Source organism: Trachypithecus francoisi, unplaced genomic scaffold, assembly GCF_009764315.1.
Source record: "Trachypithecus francoisi isolate TF-2019V2 unplaced genomic scaffold, Tfra_2.0 Lachesis_group15, whole genome shotgun sequence".
NCBI classification, from domain to species: Eukaryota; Metazoa; Chordata; class Mammalia; order Primates; family Cercopithecidae; genus Trachypithecus; species Trachypithecus francoisi.
Genome location: NW_022681460.1, coordinates 62106935 through 62127045, shown reverse-complemented (window position 1 = coordinate 62127045; position 20111 = coordinate 62106935). Strand labels below are relative to the sequence as shown.

Here is a 20111-nt window from a genome sequence, read left to right as displayed (position 1 = left end):
AGGAAGGGGAAATAAAAAACCCAGAAAAATTTAAATTGGAGGAAACATAATCTGGATTATCTATTCAATTTATGAATACCCACCATTATTCTGGCATTGCAAAATAACCAAGTGTGGTGCCTCTTAAGTTGTATTCATGCATTCAAAACTTCTTTATTGTCCACTAATACATATTGGTGGAGTACAATATATGGATATAGATTAAGTGTGATGAACATGGTAGTAAAAATTTATACACATTCGATATGTAATTTTACAAAACCAAACACATTGAAATTCTTAATATTTAGCAAACATTTAAAAATCATATATAAGAAATGTATTTATGACAAATCGGTTAAAGCCAGCAGGAAATATATCAGGTCTTTTACATTATTTCACTATTCAGTATTCATTGATTAGTGGAGGGCAGTATAGAAATGCAGTAAGCAAAATGTTTAGTTTAAATTGAAATTACCTCTTATGACGATTAGTAAGACTAAGATCTTTAATATCCAAAGTATGTGGATGATTATTGTAATTAATTGCACGGATAGTTCAAGGGAAAAATTCACTTTCACCTCTATTAGGTGAATATTCAGGCTAAGACTTTTGGAGTTTTATTTTTTCCACTTCACTGTATTTTCTTTAAAGCATTTATTAGCAATCAGTTAGTGGAACCTAATATTAGTGTTTAGAATTTGTTTAGCTCAGTGTAAATGTCCAGAAAATTTACCTTCAATATAATCTCTTTTAAAATGTATTACTTTACAGTGGAGAAACATAATAGATGCTACCTCAGCTAGGTGATCAAGGTTAACATCAACAGCTAAGAGTAGCCTAAAGTTGAGAAAGTGTCACAGCTAAGAGGAGTCCCAATGATGGCATGTACCTTTGATATCATGTGATAAGCATGGCACTTTACTGTTGTGTTCTTCCAAAAACCAAAAACCTGTGTCTAGTCATGAGGAAAACATCAGACAAATCCCCACAGAGGGACATTCTCCAAAACACAAGTTTATTTCTCAAAACTGTCATCAGAAACAAGGAAAGTTTCAGAAATTGTCACAGCTAAGAGAAGCCTAAGGAAACATGACAACTAAATGTAATGTGGTATCCTGAATTGGATCCTGGGACAGAAAAAGGACATTAGGTTACAAACTAAGGAAATCTGAATAAAGTATGAACTTAATGATCAATATTGGTTCATTAATGCCCATAGATGTATAAGGGACCTCTCTATTTGCAGTTTTTCTATAAATCTAAAACTACTCTAAAATAAAAGGTTTAATGGGCACATCACTATTTTAAATTTTATACATTTTATTTTTTCTTTAGAGTCAGGGTCTCACTTTGTTGCATAGATGGGTCTGGAACTCCTGGGCTCAAGTGATCCTCACACCTTAGTCTCCCAAAGTGCTGGGATTATATGCGTGAGCCACCATGTCTGGCCCATTACCACCTTTTAATAAGTTTTTATTTTCATTGTAAAATTGTTAAAGAAAATCATACCACCTTAAAAAGTGTTTTCTAATTGTCAATCTCTTATAACTTAGTCTTAGCCCTATAATTCATTTATATATTTAGCAAGTAACTTGATATTATTTCTGTCCTTGCAAATGTTGTTTTATTTCCTTTGGAAATAAAAGTTTCAAATGATTTATCTTATTTAAACTTTAATTTTAACCTATAATTGTCTATCTGTCTATCTATCTATCTATCTATCTATCTATCTATCTATCTATCATCTATCTATGTCATTGAAAGAAACATTTCTATAGATTTGAGGTGATGGTGAACTGAAAGTAGTGATTTGGGATCACATTACTGAGAAAAGCAATAACATTGATATAGTGTTCCATCTTAAAATATGACTGTATGTTTTAAGGACTAGCTAAATCAGATGTTTAATGCATGTTTTGGAAAAAAATAGGGGCAAGTGCATTAAAATGACATTTAATACAAGTATACAATAACAATTATTGATGTGAAGTACTTTGATAAAATAATATACTTTGATAAAATAATAATGTATGCCACACTTTATTCTTTCCATGTTTGTTTTATTTAATGCTCATAGCAGTCCTGCTAATTACATATTTTATTTGTCATTTGTAGATGAGGAAATGAACTCAGAGAAGATAAATGATTTGACCAAAGTCACATGAGACAGAAATATAACTTGAAATCAAATTTGTAATTTTAAGTGCCTGATGTTTTTATACTATCCTACCTAAGTGAATCTGTGGACATACATTTCCATTAGTAAGCACTGTATGTGGCATTCTTTTAATATAGCAATAAAAGCTGAATCTTTAGAAAGGACATGTATCCAAGCTTAGGACAGAAACACAATCTGTTTATTATTCTAAAATCTTTATTTCTAACTGTTTAAAAGCTGTAATGCAGTGAGAGCAGTTAGGTGTAAGTCAACAGTTTTAAAATTCGGAAACTTCTGAAAGGAGATGTAATACGAGAAATAATGAGGGAAGAATGAATTTCACGTTGCACATATGACATATTTAAGAATATTATATTTGGTTATTGTCATCAATGCTTAATAGTGTTCCTTTTCCCTACTCATCTTACAGCTTTTATCATAATAAAATCAGTTCCCATACTAGGACCTTCTATCACTTAGGGCAACATTTTGCCTTGTGTACTGTTTTCACTAAAGTCAAAGTCTTGACCAGTTCCTTGAATTCATCGGAAAAAATGTCACTTGGGGCTGGAGAGAACTACACCTATAAGAGTAATAATTTTAAAAATACTTGTAAAGAAATAAAATCTGGGTATTTAGAAATAGTATTGGTCACTGTGCATGGTCTTGTGTTGCAAGGATATTTTAAGCATTGCAGAGAAAATCTGAAGGAAGTTTTGGGTTATCAGTTTTATTGATAAATATTTGCAGTTGTAGCAAGTGAAGAATTAAAAATTTTGGCAGATTGGATGTTGTTTTCACAGGAGAACAAACCCATTGGTCAGGAATTTGAAGATAGAAAACACAAAACTACATGTTTGAAAAATATAGTTAGAAAATTATGGTCGTAAACTGTCAATGTAAATAGGCAAAAATATTTTTTGGAAATATCTTTACCGTCTTTCAAAATAATTTGGCAATGTGTCAAGATCAAAGTATTCAAAATACGTGTTTGATAGACTTCTAACTATAGGCATTTTCTGTCTCTTTAAGACTTAAAAATATTATTGTTATTATTATTATTATTATTATTATTATTATTTTGAGATGGAGTCTCGCTTTGTCACCAAGGCTGGAGTGCAGTGACATGATATCAGCTCACTGTGACCTCTGCCTCCTGGGTTCAAGCGATTCTCCTGCCTCAGCCTCTCGAGTAGCTGGGATTAAGGGCACCCACCACCATGCCCGGCTAATTTTTGTATTTTTACTAGAGTTGGAGTTTCACCATGTTGGCCAGGCTGGTCTCGAACTCCCGAGCTCAAGTGATCCACCCTCCTTGGCTTCCCAAAGTGCTGGGATTACAGGCTTGAGCCACTGTACCTGGCCAAGAAATTTTAGGTGGTTTTCCAATACGTTTTATTTTTTTACGTTTTGATTGTATTTTAAATTCCTTCTCTTTTCATTTTAACACCAAAGCATCTAATAATTGTTTTTTTTGAGATATAATTTGTCACCATTACAATATGATTTTTAAAAGTACAAATAAGTTAAAGGTATAGAAAAATGGATAAACTCAAAAGTAAAAATCAGGCATTATTTTAAATCAGCTTAATGGGATGAAAATGTATTTTTGCTCCTAATAAATAAACATTATTCACTTATCCCTATAGTCCTTTGGCAAAACTGAACTATCAGGTAAATAAACAACACATATTTCATTCTGTAAGTCAGAACCTAGGCAGCATTAAAGGATACTAATAAACACACCATGCACTATGACCACATATGAGAACTGGTCATTCTATGTACATATTTTAAGATTTCAAAAAAAAAAAGATCACATTATGGTCTTGAGTTCTGCATTTAATAACTTCAGTATCAAAGTTGTGTTTTGCTCTTGTGGTTCATGTGCACACTCTAACACTGTCAGAGCATCTATACTACCTTTGGATAACATCATAACAGCCCGAGTAAAGAAGTGCCATCCATCCATCACTGGTGTGATTAATGTACAAGATCAATCTCGGAAGAAATCTGGCTCTCCAATTTATTTATATAAACATAATCTATATCCTCTACTTTCTTTCTTTTATAGATACATCTAAAGTTAGGCACTATAGAAAGTGCATTAATCTCTTTCTGTGTGCATCAGCAAATTCTAACAGTATACAAAGATACCTTGACAATTGAAAACACAGAGTGTCCATTTTAAAGTGCTAATTTTTCCCCAGGGAGGAATTTACTCACTAGGAAAACTCAAATTCTAATAAAACAAATATTGTGCTCTTGGAATGGTAGCATAGACACCAGTTGAAGGCTTTTTTGTTTATTTATAATAGCTCTGTAACTTAAATGAAGGAATTATATCATACTTAGAAAATTAGTAGAGTTGCAAATATACAGACATACTCTTAAATGAGAAACCCTCCCTCACCCAAAAATAAGAGTTTAGCACAGAAATGCTCACATAGCATATGGTTATCAACATCTCATGTGTAAATCTGCTCTAGAATCTTTCTTAGCAGAACTTCCTAATCAGGTTTCAAAAGGATATATACCAACTTTAAAATCTGTGTTCTACAAATGCCCAGGTTAGAGATTAGGACTCTTTATAAGGGCCCTTATCTTTTACATTTGGTAAAATATTAAAGATATTGTCAAACAGACAATTCATCTAATAGTCCAAAGTATCTTATAAAGATAACTTATGACTAGCAGGTCACCATCATATATAGTAACAACAAGAATATAAAGTCTACAGTTAAAAAGATGGATGCATGCAGTGTATCACAGTATATTACATATTTTCTAGTCATGTGCACCAATTTGTTGTGCCTCAAACACAGAAACAAATATGATACTACACCATACATGTGTATATATCATAGTAGCATAATAAACTCAATTCTAAGCAAGAAAAAAAAATTAAATAATTTAGGAACAATAGAACTTCACAATAGAAGTGATGATTCTTTTAGGTTTTTCTTTACTCTTTAGGAAAAAATATGACTTTTGTAAACATCTTCATAGCTATCTTTTTTCAACATATTACTGAAAACTATTATTCAAATAGTATTTAAATGACATGAATAAAATATGTCAACACACTAACACTTTCAGAAAACAGGCATTTGTTAAAAGAAATGATTATTATAAATATTTTCTATCTTGCATTTTAACTACATTTCCATAAATAATGTATTTAAAAGTGCTGAATATGGTAGGATAGTCAGCAACGCCAGTGTAAACAGAATATTTTGTTTTCTACTCCGCAATTTTTTAAAAATCCCATTTTGTCAAACACTGCAACAGTTAAAATATTTGCATAGGGAATAGATAATAGCCCTTTTATTCATGTCTCCTGAATTTTATATAAATTAGAAAATCATACTTGCTTAAAAAAACAATTTTTGAAATGTTTTAAGTTTATGGAAAAAGAAACTTATGATGCCAACCTTTCAAGTAAAATAAATTTAAAAAGAAACCCCCACACTCGTTTTTTTAAAAAATATGCTTAATAAATTAAAAAATGAGAGGTAGTTAAAAAAATGACAAAGAAAACCTGTAACTGTAATATCATCCTTAATATAAGGCCAGTGTTCTCAATGGATATAAATCTTTTTAAAACTTTCATTTTAGGTTACTCAGTATTATATTCATTCACTTTAATATTAAAAAAATAGTCTTCGGGGGATATTAATATTCAAATGTAACACTTTGATATAAATATGACACTGATTATTTTAATTATCACTTTTCTGCATGACAGAATATTGTTTCCTTGAAGGTCAGAAGTACATGACAATGTCAGGCAAGTGTTTTGTCATAAAGATTTAGTGTACTTATAAAAAATAATATGGCAGCTGGAAAATTTGAGCACTGTACTGCCTTTTAATTATGGATGAAAACTAATAGTTTGGTTTAAACATCTTTAAAATGTCATCCTTAAGATACTCTGTGAAAACAGTTAAGGTCTGAAGTAGAGAATTATTTTCTTCATAACCCTTATAAAACTTTTCCTGGTAAAAACAGCTTTTCACTGGATTTCACTTTCAAGGAAAATATGCCACAGGACAGATGCTATTATCAAAATGTTTTACAGTGCTACATGTAGGCATTCCTTTATTAAGTCCTTTTTGTTTATATTCCAAAACTAAGTTATCAAGCTTATTATTATTTTTTTCTTGCTGAAGTACATAACTTTACACAACCATTTTAAAACTGGAGAGCCAGTCTTTAATAAATTAATTACAGTATTGGACATCTGATATATACATAAATTCATTTTCTTCTATTACAATTAAAAGCAGTATCACTCTTTGATTTGTCATTGAGATAGGATATCTTCAAATTGTTTTGTGCTTTTTTTTCTTCTTCTTTTTTTTGTTTTTTGTTTTTTGCTTTTAGCATAGTAAACTCTCCTGTAATGAAAATGCCACAGTTTTGGCAGTGAACAACCAGAGGAATCCCCATTAGGATTTTCCAACAGACAGATAAATAGCTCTTTTTCATGTACAGAAATATTGGCTTCAAAATTAGTGTACTAAACATAGTATACAGAATGTTGAATACCATTGTTACATTGTAAAAATTGCTTTTTTCTGTCTTAGATTATGTTAAAAAATGCAAACCATGGCCGATTTTTTTTGGCAATTATTTCTTAAGACCATATTGCACAAAAGTCCTTAAATACAGATATAAATTATGCTATTGGATTAAATATTACAACAACTACGTGGCAAATGAAGCAGTTTTACTTTGCACATGCAGTCTCTGGAGATACACGAGGAGACTGTTCATAGGACTACAAATACACTTTGCTTGCAAGTAGAATGAGTGTTGAATAAAACAAACAATTTGGCAATTCATTGTTTTGTGTGGTATTTTCTCCAAACTTAACCATGGAAAACCTTGATAAAAATAGAGACAAAGACCATAATGGTTGTGTTTTCACAGTAGCCTGAGGAATGCTAAACTGTAGTTCTCCAGGAACTCAGTTTCTGATGTTATTTAACTACTTTTATTTCCCATCTCAGCCCTCCAAAATGATTGTTTTTAAATGAACATTAAGATTCAGAAGAAGAGCCAGCAGTACTTTCAACAAATGACTTATAAATTTGAGAGTTCAAAAACCTTGGAAAGGAATCTCTGTGCATTAAAGTATATATCTGAAGTTGGGCGTCTTCATACATGTGAGGATTAGGATCCAACAGATTTCTATTGATCACCTCTCTAACTCGAGAATCAAGACTGACCTAAAAAGAAACAAGAGCAAATACATTAAATAACATTTTTTTCAAAAGACCTAAATTAAGTAACTGTAAGTTTGTGACATTTTAGAGAAACTTCAAAGAGCAAATCCAACTACCAGAAGTCTTGAGTTCGTCTTTTCACACTACAAAACCTTATGTACTTTTCTCCTTCAAAATTTGCACTAAACAACGACAAAAAAAGCAAATTAAGTCTTTTAAACCAGAAATTTAGTTCACAGATGTCTTTGCTTACTTGGTTTTACGGTTTCTATGCATTCATTCAGGAGTTTTTGACAATTTCTAATCATGGTTTAGGTACCCGAAATTTCCTAGCTAGAATATGAATTCACCTCCTCCTATTCTGTGATTGGTGGAGGCTGGCAATATTGATAAGAAGATAAAAAATCTACTGGCAGAAAAGAGTTCCCTGGCAAAAATTAACATGCATATAAAATGCCAACTCCCCACAGTTTTGTATCCCAACAAGTCCTACTGTGTCAAAAGTAGGAAACCAAGAGTGTAGCAGGGCATGCAATGAGCAGGTATGCTTCATGTCTCACATCTGCCTGGCAAGGACTAGCAAACATTCTTATACATCCAAAGACCTCTTACTAACGATGAAGCAGATCAATTGCTTGGAGTGAAATCTTTGAGAGGAGATATAGGAATAGGAATGCAGAATAAACATTAAGATAATACAGTGTTACTTGAAAAGTGTACAGAAATTAAATTCTGCAATGATTTAGGATTTTCCCTCTTCCTCACTAAATGCAAATCCTCTTGGAACTGGTAAAATATGTTGGAAAGGGAAATGGGGAAAAATACTTGGCAATAAAGGCATGGTTGGAGGAACAGAACTAAAGCCCTGCGCTGAAATACCATGTTAGAACAACCCCACAAGTGGTAAATAACCAGAGTCCAGATTGTTTTCCTCAATCCTCACTATTTAGCAAGGAATAGGACTTGTGAACCATAGTTATTTCATGATATATTCACATACAAACTTTCCATATTTATATTTAAACATGTTGTCATAAGCATTCTGCAAATGCCTTTTAGTTCTGGCTTCTTTTCCCACCACTGTTTGGACTAAGTCTGGGAACTAATACAGTCTCTTATTGAAGCCTCTCCTATTCCATCTAGTGTCCCCAGGTTCCTGAGCTCAATAGACCACATGGAATTGGGTTGATTTGCTACACCCCAGGGATGGCTACTAGATTTGTTGGGAGATGGCAATCCAGACTACATTTCTGTGGTTTAGCCAGACCAACTCATATGGGGACATCTCATTTTACTGCGCTTCCCTTTATTGTTTTTCGCAGATACTGTGTTTGCTACAGATTGAAGGCTTGTGGCGATCCTGTGTCAAGCAAGTTGACTGGCACCATTTTTCCAATACCATGTGCTCACTTTGTGTCTCTGTGTCACATTTTGGTAGTTCCCATAATATTTCACAATTTTCATCATTATTATATATTTTAAGGTGGCCTGTGATCAGTGACCTTTGATGTTACTTTTGCAATTGTTTTAGGAGGCCATTAACCATGCCTATATAAGACTTAGTTAATCCTTAATTGATGACTATGGTGTGAATACTGACTGTTCCACTGACCTGCCATTCTCACATCTTTTCCCCTCTCCTCAGGCCTCCCTATTTCCCATGGAGAAAACAATGTTGAAATTAGGCCAATTAATAACCCGCCAGTGGCCTCTAAGTTAAGTGAAAGGAAGATTCACACATCTGTCACATTAAATAAAAAGCTAGAAATGGTTAAACTTACTGAGGAAGGCATGTCGAAAGCAGAGACTGGCCAAAAGCTAGGCCTCTTTTGAAAGTTAGCCAAGTTGTGAATGCAAAGGAAATGTTCTCAAAGGAAATTAAAAGTGCTACTCCAGTGAACATGTGAGTAAGAAAGCAAAACAGCCTGTTGCTGAAATTTAAAAAGTCTGAGAGGCCTGGACAGAAGATCAAACAAGCCACAACATTCCCTTAAACCAAAACCTAATCCAGAGCAAGGTCCTAACTCTCTTCAATTCTGTGAAGACTGAGAGAGGTAAGGAAGCTGTGTAAGAAAAGTTTGACGCTCACGGAGGTTGGTTCATGAGGTTTAGGGAAAGAAGTCATCTCCATAACATAAAACTTCAAGGTGAAGCAGCAAATGGCTGACATAGAAGCTGCAGTAATTTATTCAGAAGATCTGGCTAAGATAATTGATAGAGGTGGCTACACTAAACAGTAGGTTTTCAATATAGACAAAACAGCCTTACATTGGAAGAAGATACCATCTAGGACTTTCAGAGCTAGAGAGAAGTCAATGCCTGATTTCAAAGATTCAAGGACAGGCTGACTGTGTTGTTAAGGGCTAATACTAAGTGGTAACTTTAAACTGAAATGAATGCTTATTTACCATTCTGTAAATCCTAGGGTCCTTAAGAATTATGCTAAATCTACTCTGCCTGTGAACTATAAATGGAACAACAAAGCCTAGATGACAGCACATCTGTTTAAAGCATGTCTTGCTGGATGTTTTAAGCCCACTGTCAAGCCCTACTGCTCAAAGAAAAAAGATTCCTTTGAAAGTTTTACCGCTCATTGACAATGCTTCTCGTCATCCAAGAGCTTTGATGAAGACGCACAAGGAAATTAGCATTGTTTTCATGCCTAACACAACATCCATTCTGCAGCCCGTAGTCAAGAAGTAATTTCAACTTACAAGTATTATTTAAGAAATACATTTCAGAGGCCAGGTCTCGTGGCTCAGGCCTGTAATCTCAGCACTTTGGGAGGCTGAGGTGGGTGGATCACGAGGCCAGGAGACTGAGACCATCCTGGCTAACATGGTGAAACCCTGTCTCTACTAAAAATATGAAAAATTAGCCGGGCATGGTGGCAGGTGCCTGTAGTCCCACCTACTTGGGAGGCTGAGGTAGAAGAATAGTGTGCACCCGACGGGACGCGGAGCTTGCAGTGAGCCAAGACCACGCCACTGCACTCCAGCCTGGGTGACAGAGCGAGACGCTGTCTCAAAAAAAAAAAAAAAAAAAAAAAACATTTCATAAGGCTATCACTGCCATAGTGATTGATACCTCTGATGGAACTAAGCAAAGCAAATGAAAAATCTTCTGGAAAGAATTAACCATTCTAGTCATTAAGAACTTTTTTTTTTTTTTTTTTTTGAGACGGAGTCTCGTTTTGTCCCCCAGGCTGGAGTGCAGTGGCTCCATCTCGGTTCACTGCAAGCTCCGCCTCCCGGGTTCACGCCATTCTCCTGCCTCAGACTCCTGAGTAGCTGGGACTACAGGCGCCCACAACCACGCCTGGCTAATTTTTTGTATTTTTTAGTAGAGACGGGGTTTCACCGTGTTAGCCAGGATGGTCTCGATCTCCTGACCTCGTGATCCGCCAGCCTCGGCCTCCCAAAGTGCTGGGATTACAGGCGTGAGCCACCGTGCCTGGCCGTCATTAAGAACATTTGTGATTCATCAAAGGAGGTCAAAATATCAACATTACCAGGAATTTAGAAAAAGCTGATTCCAACCCTCCTGGATGATTTTGAGGAGTTCAAGACTTCAGTGGAGGAACTAACTGCAGATGTGGTGGAAATGGTGATAGAGCTAGAATTAAAAGTGGAGCCTGAGGATGGGACTGATTGCTCCAATTTCATGATAAAACTCTAAAGAATGAGGACTTGCTTCTTATAGATGAGCAAAGAAAGCGGTTTCTTGAGATGGAATCTATTTCTGGCGAAGATGCTGTGAACATTGTTGAAATGACAACAAAGGATTTAGATTACATAAACTTAGTTGATAAAGCAGCAGCAGGGTTTGAGAGGATTGACTCCTATTTTGAAAGAGGCTCTTCTGTGGGTAAAATGCTACCAAAAAGCATTACATGCTATAGAGATATCTTTTATGAAAGGAAGTCAATCGATGTGGCAGACTTCATTGTTGTCTTATTTGAATAAATTGCCACAGCCACCCCAACTTTCAGCAATACCAGCCTCATGAGGCAGCAGCCATCAATGTCGAAGCAAGACCCTTCCTCCACCAGCAAAAAGATTATGACCCTCTCAAAGCTCAGATGATTGTTAGCAGTTTTTATCAATAAGGAATTTTAAAATAAAGGTATGCATATTTTTAAGACATAATGCTATTGCTAAATATTGTTTATACTATGACTACAGTATAGTATAAGTGTATCTTTTTTTTTTTTTTTTTTGAGATGGAGTCTCGCTCTGTCGCCCAGGCTGGAGTACAGTGGCGCGATCTCCGCTCACCGCAAGCTCCGCCTCCCAGGTTCACGCCATTCTCCTGCCTCAGTCTCCCGAGTAGCTGGGACTACAGGCACCACTAAGCCTGGCTAATTTTTTGTACTTTTAGTAGAGACGGGGTTTCTCCTTGTTAGCCAGGACGGTCTCGATCTCCTCACCTCGTGATCCACCCGCCTCGGCCTCCCAAAGTGCTGGGATTACAGGTGTGAGCCACCGTGCCTGGCCAAGCATATCTTTTATATGCATTGGGAAGCCAAAATATTTGTGCGGCTTGTTTTGTGATATTTGCTTTATTGCGGTTGTCTGTAACTGAACCTGCAGTCTTGCTGAAGCAAGTCTAAAAAACATTACTTGGCTGAACTACACATTTGTCTTTGTTGGGAATTCTTCAAAAATAAAAATGTTCTGGAAATGAATTGTTCAATTTTTATTTTCTGTTATTACCACATGAGGTCACTATCAAGTACAAAGTAATTTAAAAAAGTACAGAATATTTTTCTCCAACGTTTTTATTTTATCTAAAAATATATTTTTGCATTTATATGCCAGAGGGAAATAGTGACACTGGAGTTTAAACTGAGATAAACTCATTTATCTTATTCTGAAACATCATGTTATGGTAAGGTAAAATCTTACCAAACACCTCTGTATTTAGAAATGGTGCTTTCTTTCAAACTTAAGAGAACTTTTTGTTTCAACGGAGCAGGAAACTTTACATTAGTGATTTTAAAAATGGGGTCATTTACTTCTTAAATAATAGTATCATTAAATGTAGTGTAAAACTTTCTTCTCAGTAGATGGACTCATATTATCTTAAGACAAATAAAATAACAAACTATTAAATGTCTTATGTCCTCATTGTTTAATTTTTAATTTTGCAAGCCAAAAGCAGTAGTGAAATATTGTAAAGTCATACAGTTCAATATTTAGTAATCTATAATGAAAATGCATTTGTTATTACTATTTAAAGAATAAAATATTTACCTTAATAGCAGGTTGTCTGCCTGAAAAGGCTGTCGATCAGTCAAAAGAAGTGTAGCGAGGTCAAATAATAAGGATAAGCCCCATGGGGATAACAATCTATTGTTTCATCTTGTAGCATCTTTGTGCTTCAGAATGTGGATCATCTATAATACAAGGTATTGGTGGTGGATCCCAGTTGGGCCTGGGCCACAGTCACCCTAGGATTCAGGTGTGTCTGGATGGCTTCTAAAGCCATCTTATCTGGGCTCCACTGCATGAGGGACTGAGGAATTTCCTGCATAGAACTCATCCTAAGGGAAGAGAAAGTTGAGTAGCACAAGATAAGAGCTATCCTCAGGCAATGCACGTCTCCTCTTAACTCAGGCCACATAGACTCATACCGAGGTGGTGTCGGGGGAAGAGTGCATTCCAGCAATAACAGAATTTATAGCACAATAGCACCACCATTGTGACACAGGACACAAGACAGCATGATAGGTTTGACCGCATTTAACTGGCAGTTCTAGTAGTACTGAAAAGTCCAGCAATGTTGAGACACAGCAACTGAAGTTTTAAAGACACAAGTGACTTTGCAATAGGTCTCCGTGAACTTGGAAGCATTCATTCTCACAGGGAGTAGGAGACAGGGAGGCAGAAAAGCAAGGGACTTGCAAGCAAATAGTCATGAGAGTGAACTGTTCAACAAAAGTATGGAGGTAAAGCAAGGAGAATGAAGACAGAGAAATCTTGTTAGTGTGGCTTGGGAAAATCTGGGCTAAACTGAGTCGTATACTCTAGTTAATCTTACTAGATTTCCTATTCATTGAAGGAGGATATGAAGGTAGGTTAGCATTGCTGAAAGGGAGTACACCAACTTTTGACCCTGCCTTTTAATTCTAGTCATCAAGATGCAAGGGAAAATTTGATCCTATGGACATTTTTGGCATAAATATACAAGAATCATGAATTTTCACTGAAAGTATTTTTTTTCCGTAGAGAACCCTTCTTTACATTATTTAATTCCCTGAACAATGTTTTTCATGTATCACAACCAAGTGTTTTCTCCATTTTTCTCTCATATTTTTACTGTTACTGAAGTTTCTTTATTTAGAATTCCTTTCCAAGTAAAATTCTGATTAATTTTTTCCCTTTATAAGTCCATATCAAATTTTACCAATGATAACATCTACCACTGGAAATTTTCTTTTCTGTTTTTAATTTGAACTAAATTTGGTATTCCTATGTTAAATTTTATAAATCGAAAGAATGCATGATCCTCCTACCAATTTTAATAAATTTTTGCTTTGTGTACATTTAGTCACGTTTTATTTTGTTTGAATTTATCTCTTAGAACAAAGATGATTGGTAGGGTAAACTGTAATGTAATATTCTTGGTGGTGTCTGGATAATAGGAGAGTATATCCTGCTGGTCTAGGGGGAGGGTTCAGGCCTGTGGTTAAGGTTGCTATTTCTCATCATGTGTGAAGTTCTACAGTTGGATTTATAGAAATCTATGGTAACATCAGGAAGAAAATAATAGGCAATGGAAGAACTAATCAGCATGGTGTAGTTGGAAAAGCACCACATTTGGAATCAGAAGATCTTGGGCTAGCATTCTATCTCTACCAGATATATTTCTAATGTCCTCAAACATTCATTTTACCTCTTTGAGAATCAGTTTCTTTTGCTATAAAGTGGTACCATCTGTCCTCATGGCTGAAAGATTGCTGTGAGACTCAGACTGTAATAATATATGTAAGACCATTGTGCCAATAATGAAGCTAATGTAAAGTAATTAATAATTGATCATAATTATGACATCATCTTGATCAAACCCAATGTGTTTGGCTTTTGCATCAACTTGAATTTTACCTTCTCAGAGTGACCTTTCCTGACCACTTCTATTCCATCTAATTCAAGCTCCAGCCCATCACAATTTTTAGTTACTTGTTTCAACAAGATTTGTCTGTCTTTCTAAAATGTAAGCTCCATTAAGGGATTGGCCAGTGTCTCTTGTTTATCATCATATCCCCAATATCTAGCCCAGTGCTTGGCTCATAGTAAGCAGTCAATAAATATTTTTTGAATGATAATATGTGTGCATAAAAAATACATTTAGGAAAATACAGTCAAGTGAGTTCTGTTTAGGAAAACTGAATTAAATCATTGAATGTGCTAAATTCACATAATTTCACTTAAAGACATATCTACATGGACACACAGAATCTGCATGTCTATCACATAAGCATTATTTTTTAGATAATTCTGATGTTTAAATAGGTCTATTATCGTTTTCTCTCAGAGGGTAACTGGGAATTTAGAAAAATCAGAAAAAGCAAACTCCTACTACTATTACAATTACCATTCCCCAGAGCTTGAACGTAACAGATTTCGTGGGTTGTTAGGCTTTCTCCATCCATGCCTTCATTCATAACACTAGGACGTGGAGGTTCCAGCGCACTAAAGTGAGTCACTAAGTGGCTCACAGACAGTAAGTGACAGATCCAGTTTATAGTCCCGGTAATGACAACGCCATCACTAGGCAGATTTCTACATAACTGGACCATAGTTTTCTTCAATTCAGATAAATGTCTTATATTTGTTGAAGGATTTATAATTATTTCTTTTTTCAGTAGCTTAATGCTGTTTACAGTTGATAAGAGCCTTTAAATATATTTTTTATTCAAGTTATTTATTTTGCTAGGTTTGTCTTTTGATATACTTTGGATGTTGGGTCCCACCCTAATCACAGGTTGAAATGTAATCTCCAGTGTTGGAGACGGGGTCTGGTGAGAGATGACTGGTTCCTGGGGACAGATTTCTCATGAATGGTTTAGCACCATCTTCTTGGTGCTGTCCTTGTGATAGTGAGTGAATTTTTGCGAGATCTGCTTCTTTAAAAGTGAGTGGCCCCTCCCAACCCCTTGCTCCTGCTTTGCCCATGCGATGTGCTTGTTCCCCCTTCATCTTATGCCATGATTATAAGCTTCCTGAGTCCTCTTTAGAAGCTGAGCTGATGCCAGCACCGTGCTTCCTGTGAAGCCTACAGAACTGTGAGCCAATTAAACCTCTTTTCTTTATAAATTACCCAGTTTCATGTATTTCTTTACAGCAATGCAAGATTGGCCTAACACATCTTTTCAATAATAAATATAAGCTGCCACCAAAATCTGCTACGTGGAACAAGTCTACTATTAGACTTAAAGGCCTCTTTATTATCTTCATGTATTTTGCCCTTGAAGACATCACTTTCAAAAAATTTCCTTTTTTTTTTTTTTTTTTGAGACGGAGTCTCGCTCTGTCGCCCAGGCTGGAGTGCAGTGGCCGGATCTCAGCTCACTGCAAGCTCCGCCTGCCGCCGTTCTCCTGCCTCAGCCTCCCGAGTAGCTGGGACTACAGGCGCCCGCCATCTCGCCCGGCTAGTTTTTTTGTATTTTTTAGTAGAGACGGGGTTTCACCATGTTAGCCAGGATGGTCTCGATCTCCTGACCTCGTGATCCGCCCGTCTCGGCTTCCCAAAGTGCTGGGATTACAGGCTTGAGCCACCGCGCCCGGCCTCAAAAAATTTACTTTTTAAAACAAATGCGTAAATTTCTAGTTTTTTTTTTTTAGTTTGGCCTTTTCCTTCATAAAATGTACACTATACTAAGAACAGAAGTTATATCACCTCCTAATTGCAAATATCTTTTAAATATATATATATGTATGCATTTTGAGACAGAGTCTCGCATTTTTGCCCAGGCTGTAGTGCAGTGGCACGATCTTGGCTCACTGCAACCTCCGCCTCCCAGGTTCAAGTGATTCTCTTGCCTCAGCTTCCCAAGTAGCTGAGATTACAGGCACCTGCCACCATGCCCGGCTAATGTTTTGTATTTTTAGTAGAGACAGGGTTTCACTATGTTGGCCAGGCTGGTCTCGAATGCCTGACCTCATGATCCACCCGTCTTGGCTTCCCAAAGTGCTGGGATTACAGGCGTGAGCCACTGTGCCTGATGATATTTCTTATTTTATAACATAATGCTCAAATTACTACAAATGCATAAAACATGTTCTTAAGGTAATGTAATTTTTAGTACACTGACTTCAATCGTTTCATTAAGGGAAAAAGTTATCTATATATAAATAATTTTTAAAATGTAGTTGTTTTTCTGTATTTAACAAAGAGGAACACAATACTCAATCAAATTAAGGTAAAATGAAAGTCTAGTGAAGAAAGACGGCTTTCTGTTTAATAGTAAAATCATCACAATTTTTAGTCATTACCATTTTATAATGATTCAAATGTTCATGTTCTTTAAAAATATTCTGAATAAGTAGAAACATGCATAGAATTTCAGAAGTAGAAAGCCCAGATTGTCTAGCCCCAAAATGAGAAATAGGAACTCAGATTGGTATTAACTGCCTTGAGTACTGTGTTTAAATAGATTCTGAGGTTCAGTGTGGGGACAGCAGTAAGGAGGACCATGACGGACAAGGTATGCCATTAGGTGGAGAGGAAGAAGTAGTAGCACAAATACTCTGAATAAATAGAAACATGTATAGAATTTCAGAGGTAGAAAGCCCACAGCAGCCTAACAGACCTTTTCAATAGCTTCATAGCCTTACAGTTGCCATTACGCATTTGGTTTATTAGTTTCTGTGCTTACTTTTATTGTCATTTTTGTAAACAAATGAACTGAATGTTGAGACTCAGAGAGGTAAAGTGATTTATCCCAGGCCACACAACTGGGATGTAGCAAAGGCAGGATTAAAATCCTGTGCACCTGAGTATTAGTCCAGTGCGCTAATTCCTGTTTAATCAGGGCTCTCTCAATCTGACATGTACTGTCTCCAATGTCAGAAAACAAAATCTGAAGAGTCATAAGTTAGTAATGTATTGTAGCTGATTAGAAATGGATGACTTTTTGCACAGGAAGTTCAGTGAGGTATATAATAGATTGAAAGGGCTCCGGAATAACTAGAAAGTGCAATGCCATGCGCTGAGTATATCAATAAGTTGAGTCAATGAACATGATACCTTGGTTTAAAACATAGCTTTTTAACAGTTATCTTTTATAACTGAAAATATCTACTTTTGCTTATTTGTTTTTGTCATTAAACAAGGATCAAATTTAATTACTCTGTTGACAGGATAGAAATCAGCTGGCTAAACAATGGCACTTCAATGGTCTATTAATTTCTATGTCAAGAGTTAATTACAAGTCGGCAAAATTAGAACAATTTGAATTTCACCTCTGTCTCTGTCTCTTTCTCTCTGTGATAGTTTGAGGATATTAAAGAACGGGTAGTGGCCAAAATACAGGTATTAGGAAACATAAAGGAGAGAATAAATATGGTTAAGACACTAAACATTAGTGTATGTAATTCTGGAAAGGTCACATTCTTGATCAGGAAATGAGATTTTAGTGACTTTCTGGTGAAACTTGTGTTCAAAAGAAAGAAATGAGGTGAAAATGGCCAGGCGCAGTGGTTCACACCTGTAATCCCAGCACTTTGGGAGGCTGAGGCAGGCAGGTCACTTGGGGTCAAGAGTTTGAGAGCAGCCTGGCCAACATGGTGAAACCCTGTCACCACTAAAAATACAGGAATTAGCTGGGCGTGTTTGTGGGTTCCCGTAATCCCAGCTACTCAGGAGGCTGAGGCAGGAGATTCGCTTGAACTCAGGAGGTGGAGGCTGTAGTGAGCTGAGATTGCATCACTGCACTACAGCCTGGGTGACACAGTGAGACTCTGTCTCAAAAAAAAAAAAAAAAAAGATGAAAACAAACCTCTATTACTTTAGCAAAAACAATGGAAATGCACTAGTTTATGTTTCAATAATCACTATTTTAACTCTAAACATGACTCAAAGAGAAAAAATTAAGTATTTTACAAAGCTCCATCAATCAGTGACATCAGAAAATCAGGGGCTGTGTGGATAATAAGAAAATGTTTTACATAAAAAAACCAAACATTAAATAACAGAAACTGTAAAAATAAGGGAATTATATGTACATAGTATGGAGAATATTTTTTCTCCTAACACTGAAAAAGAATGGAACAGTCATCATTTTAAGATGATACAGATATAGCACAAAGGAGTGGATGAAGTAATCCAGACAACTATCATTTTAAGATGTCACATCTTACATACTTTGGGGGCAGAAATGGGCTAGATAATCTTCCCAAGGACTCTCATTTTGTATAATTAAAGGCAAAAGAAGCATATATTTGGGCACATTTGGATCATCTGGTTTATTTGCTATATGCAATATCTTTAAAATAATAAAAATTAGCAAAAAATTATTCTTCTGATAAAATACAAATAGAGTTGTTTAGATGCTAAAATTTGAGGCAGGCCAGAAGCCTGAAGAATATAGTTTTAGGATGTAGAATTATACCAGTGTTAAAAATACCTTGTGACATCAGTAACAAATGCGTTCAGGCTACACATTTATTACTGATGTTACATTGTATTATATTTATTAAATTCTCCCCACCTTGTTTTTATGAACACATTTTTCAGGTTCATGTAGGAAATAAAAAAATAAATCAATCCTTTGTACATCTAATTCTAGAGGGTTTCTCATTTCGTACAGACAATAGTCCTGGAGCACTGTGGAATACCAATGGCATTTTAACCTAACTAATTTTAAAAAACTAAATACTTTAGGTACTCTATATCTTATTAGAAGTGAAATAGTTTATGTAGCATTCCAAACTTAGAGATTAATAAAATAGACACTAATTCCTTTTACAGATCTCAAAGCAAGAAGTGCAAGGCAGCCTGGAACCACGCCAAGTATTGGAGGAGGAACAGATGACTGTAGCCCATAAACGTTCAGGTGCACAAGAGAGGGGCATGCCATTTAAATGCAAAGGTAAAAATCACAGTTGTTTAGGAGAAACAAAAAAGACAAAAAGAGGCTGGTATGGAAAAGAGAAGACATTCTAGGAATCTCTGTGTTCTCCAAGTGCTTTCAATCCCGTTGGAGCTCCATCACTCAGAGCTCCAAGGACCTGGACACACTATCAACCACTCCTTCACCAAATGCTTTTAACTCTGTTAGCTGGAACATTCCTCAAGAACAAATTAAGTTTTAAAAAGTCAATGGAAAAGTGCTATTTGGTTGCTAGAAGTATTGCTTATTGATTAGGTACATTCTGGCAACGGGAAAGATGCTTGCACTTTCAATAACAGATAATCTAGAATGAGCAAAATAATTTCCATTTCCCACCTAAGAATATTAGTGGTCATCAAGGCTCATTTTTCATTTCTGTAAAGATTCAATCATCAACATCATCAAACATGTCAGATTTTTTTTTTTTTTGAGTCCCCATACCAGAGGTTTTCCAACCAGTATGTATGTGGAAAACTTGTAAAAAGTGCAGATTTCTGAGCCCTATTTCCAAAAATGCAGATTCAGAAGTTCTGGTTAGGCCTTAAGAATTTGTTTTTTAAACAAATGCCCCAGGGGATTCTTATTCACATGATCTAGGGGTCATGCTTTGGGAAATACCACCCTA

At 35.6% G+C, this 20111-nt stretch overlaps 1 protein-coding gene across 1 annotated transcript in view; it reads right to left on the bottom strand.

Annotated features, from left to right (window-relative positions):
* Positions 1-6332: 6332 nt before the first annotated feature.
* Positions 6333-20111, bottom strand: part of RGS17 (regulator of G protein signaling 17) — a 124090-nt gene continuing 110311 nt past the window's right edge. Inside the window, exon 5 of the mRNA XM_033235013.1 lies at positions 6333-7374. Coding sequence (XP_033090904.1) covers positions 7186-7374 — 189 coding nt within the window. The 3' untranslated portion in view covers positions 6333-7185. The remainder of the gene's footprint in view (positions 7375-20111) is intronic.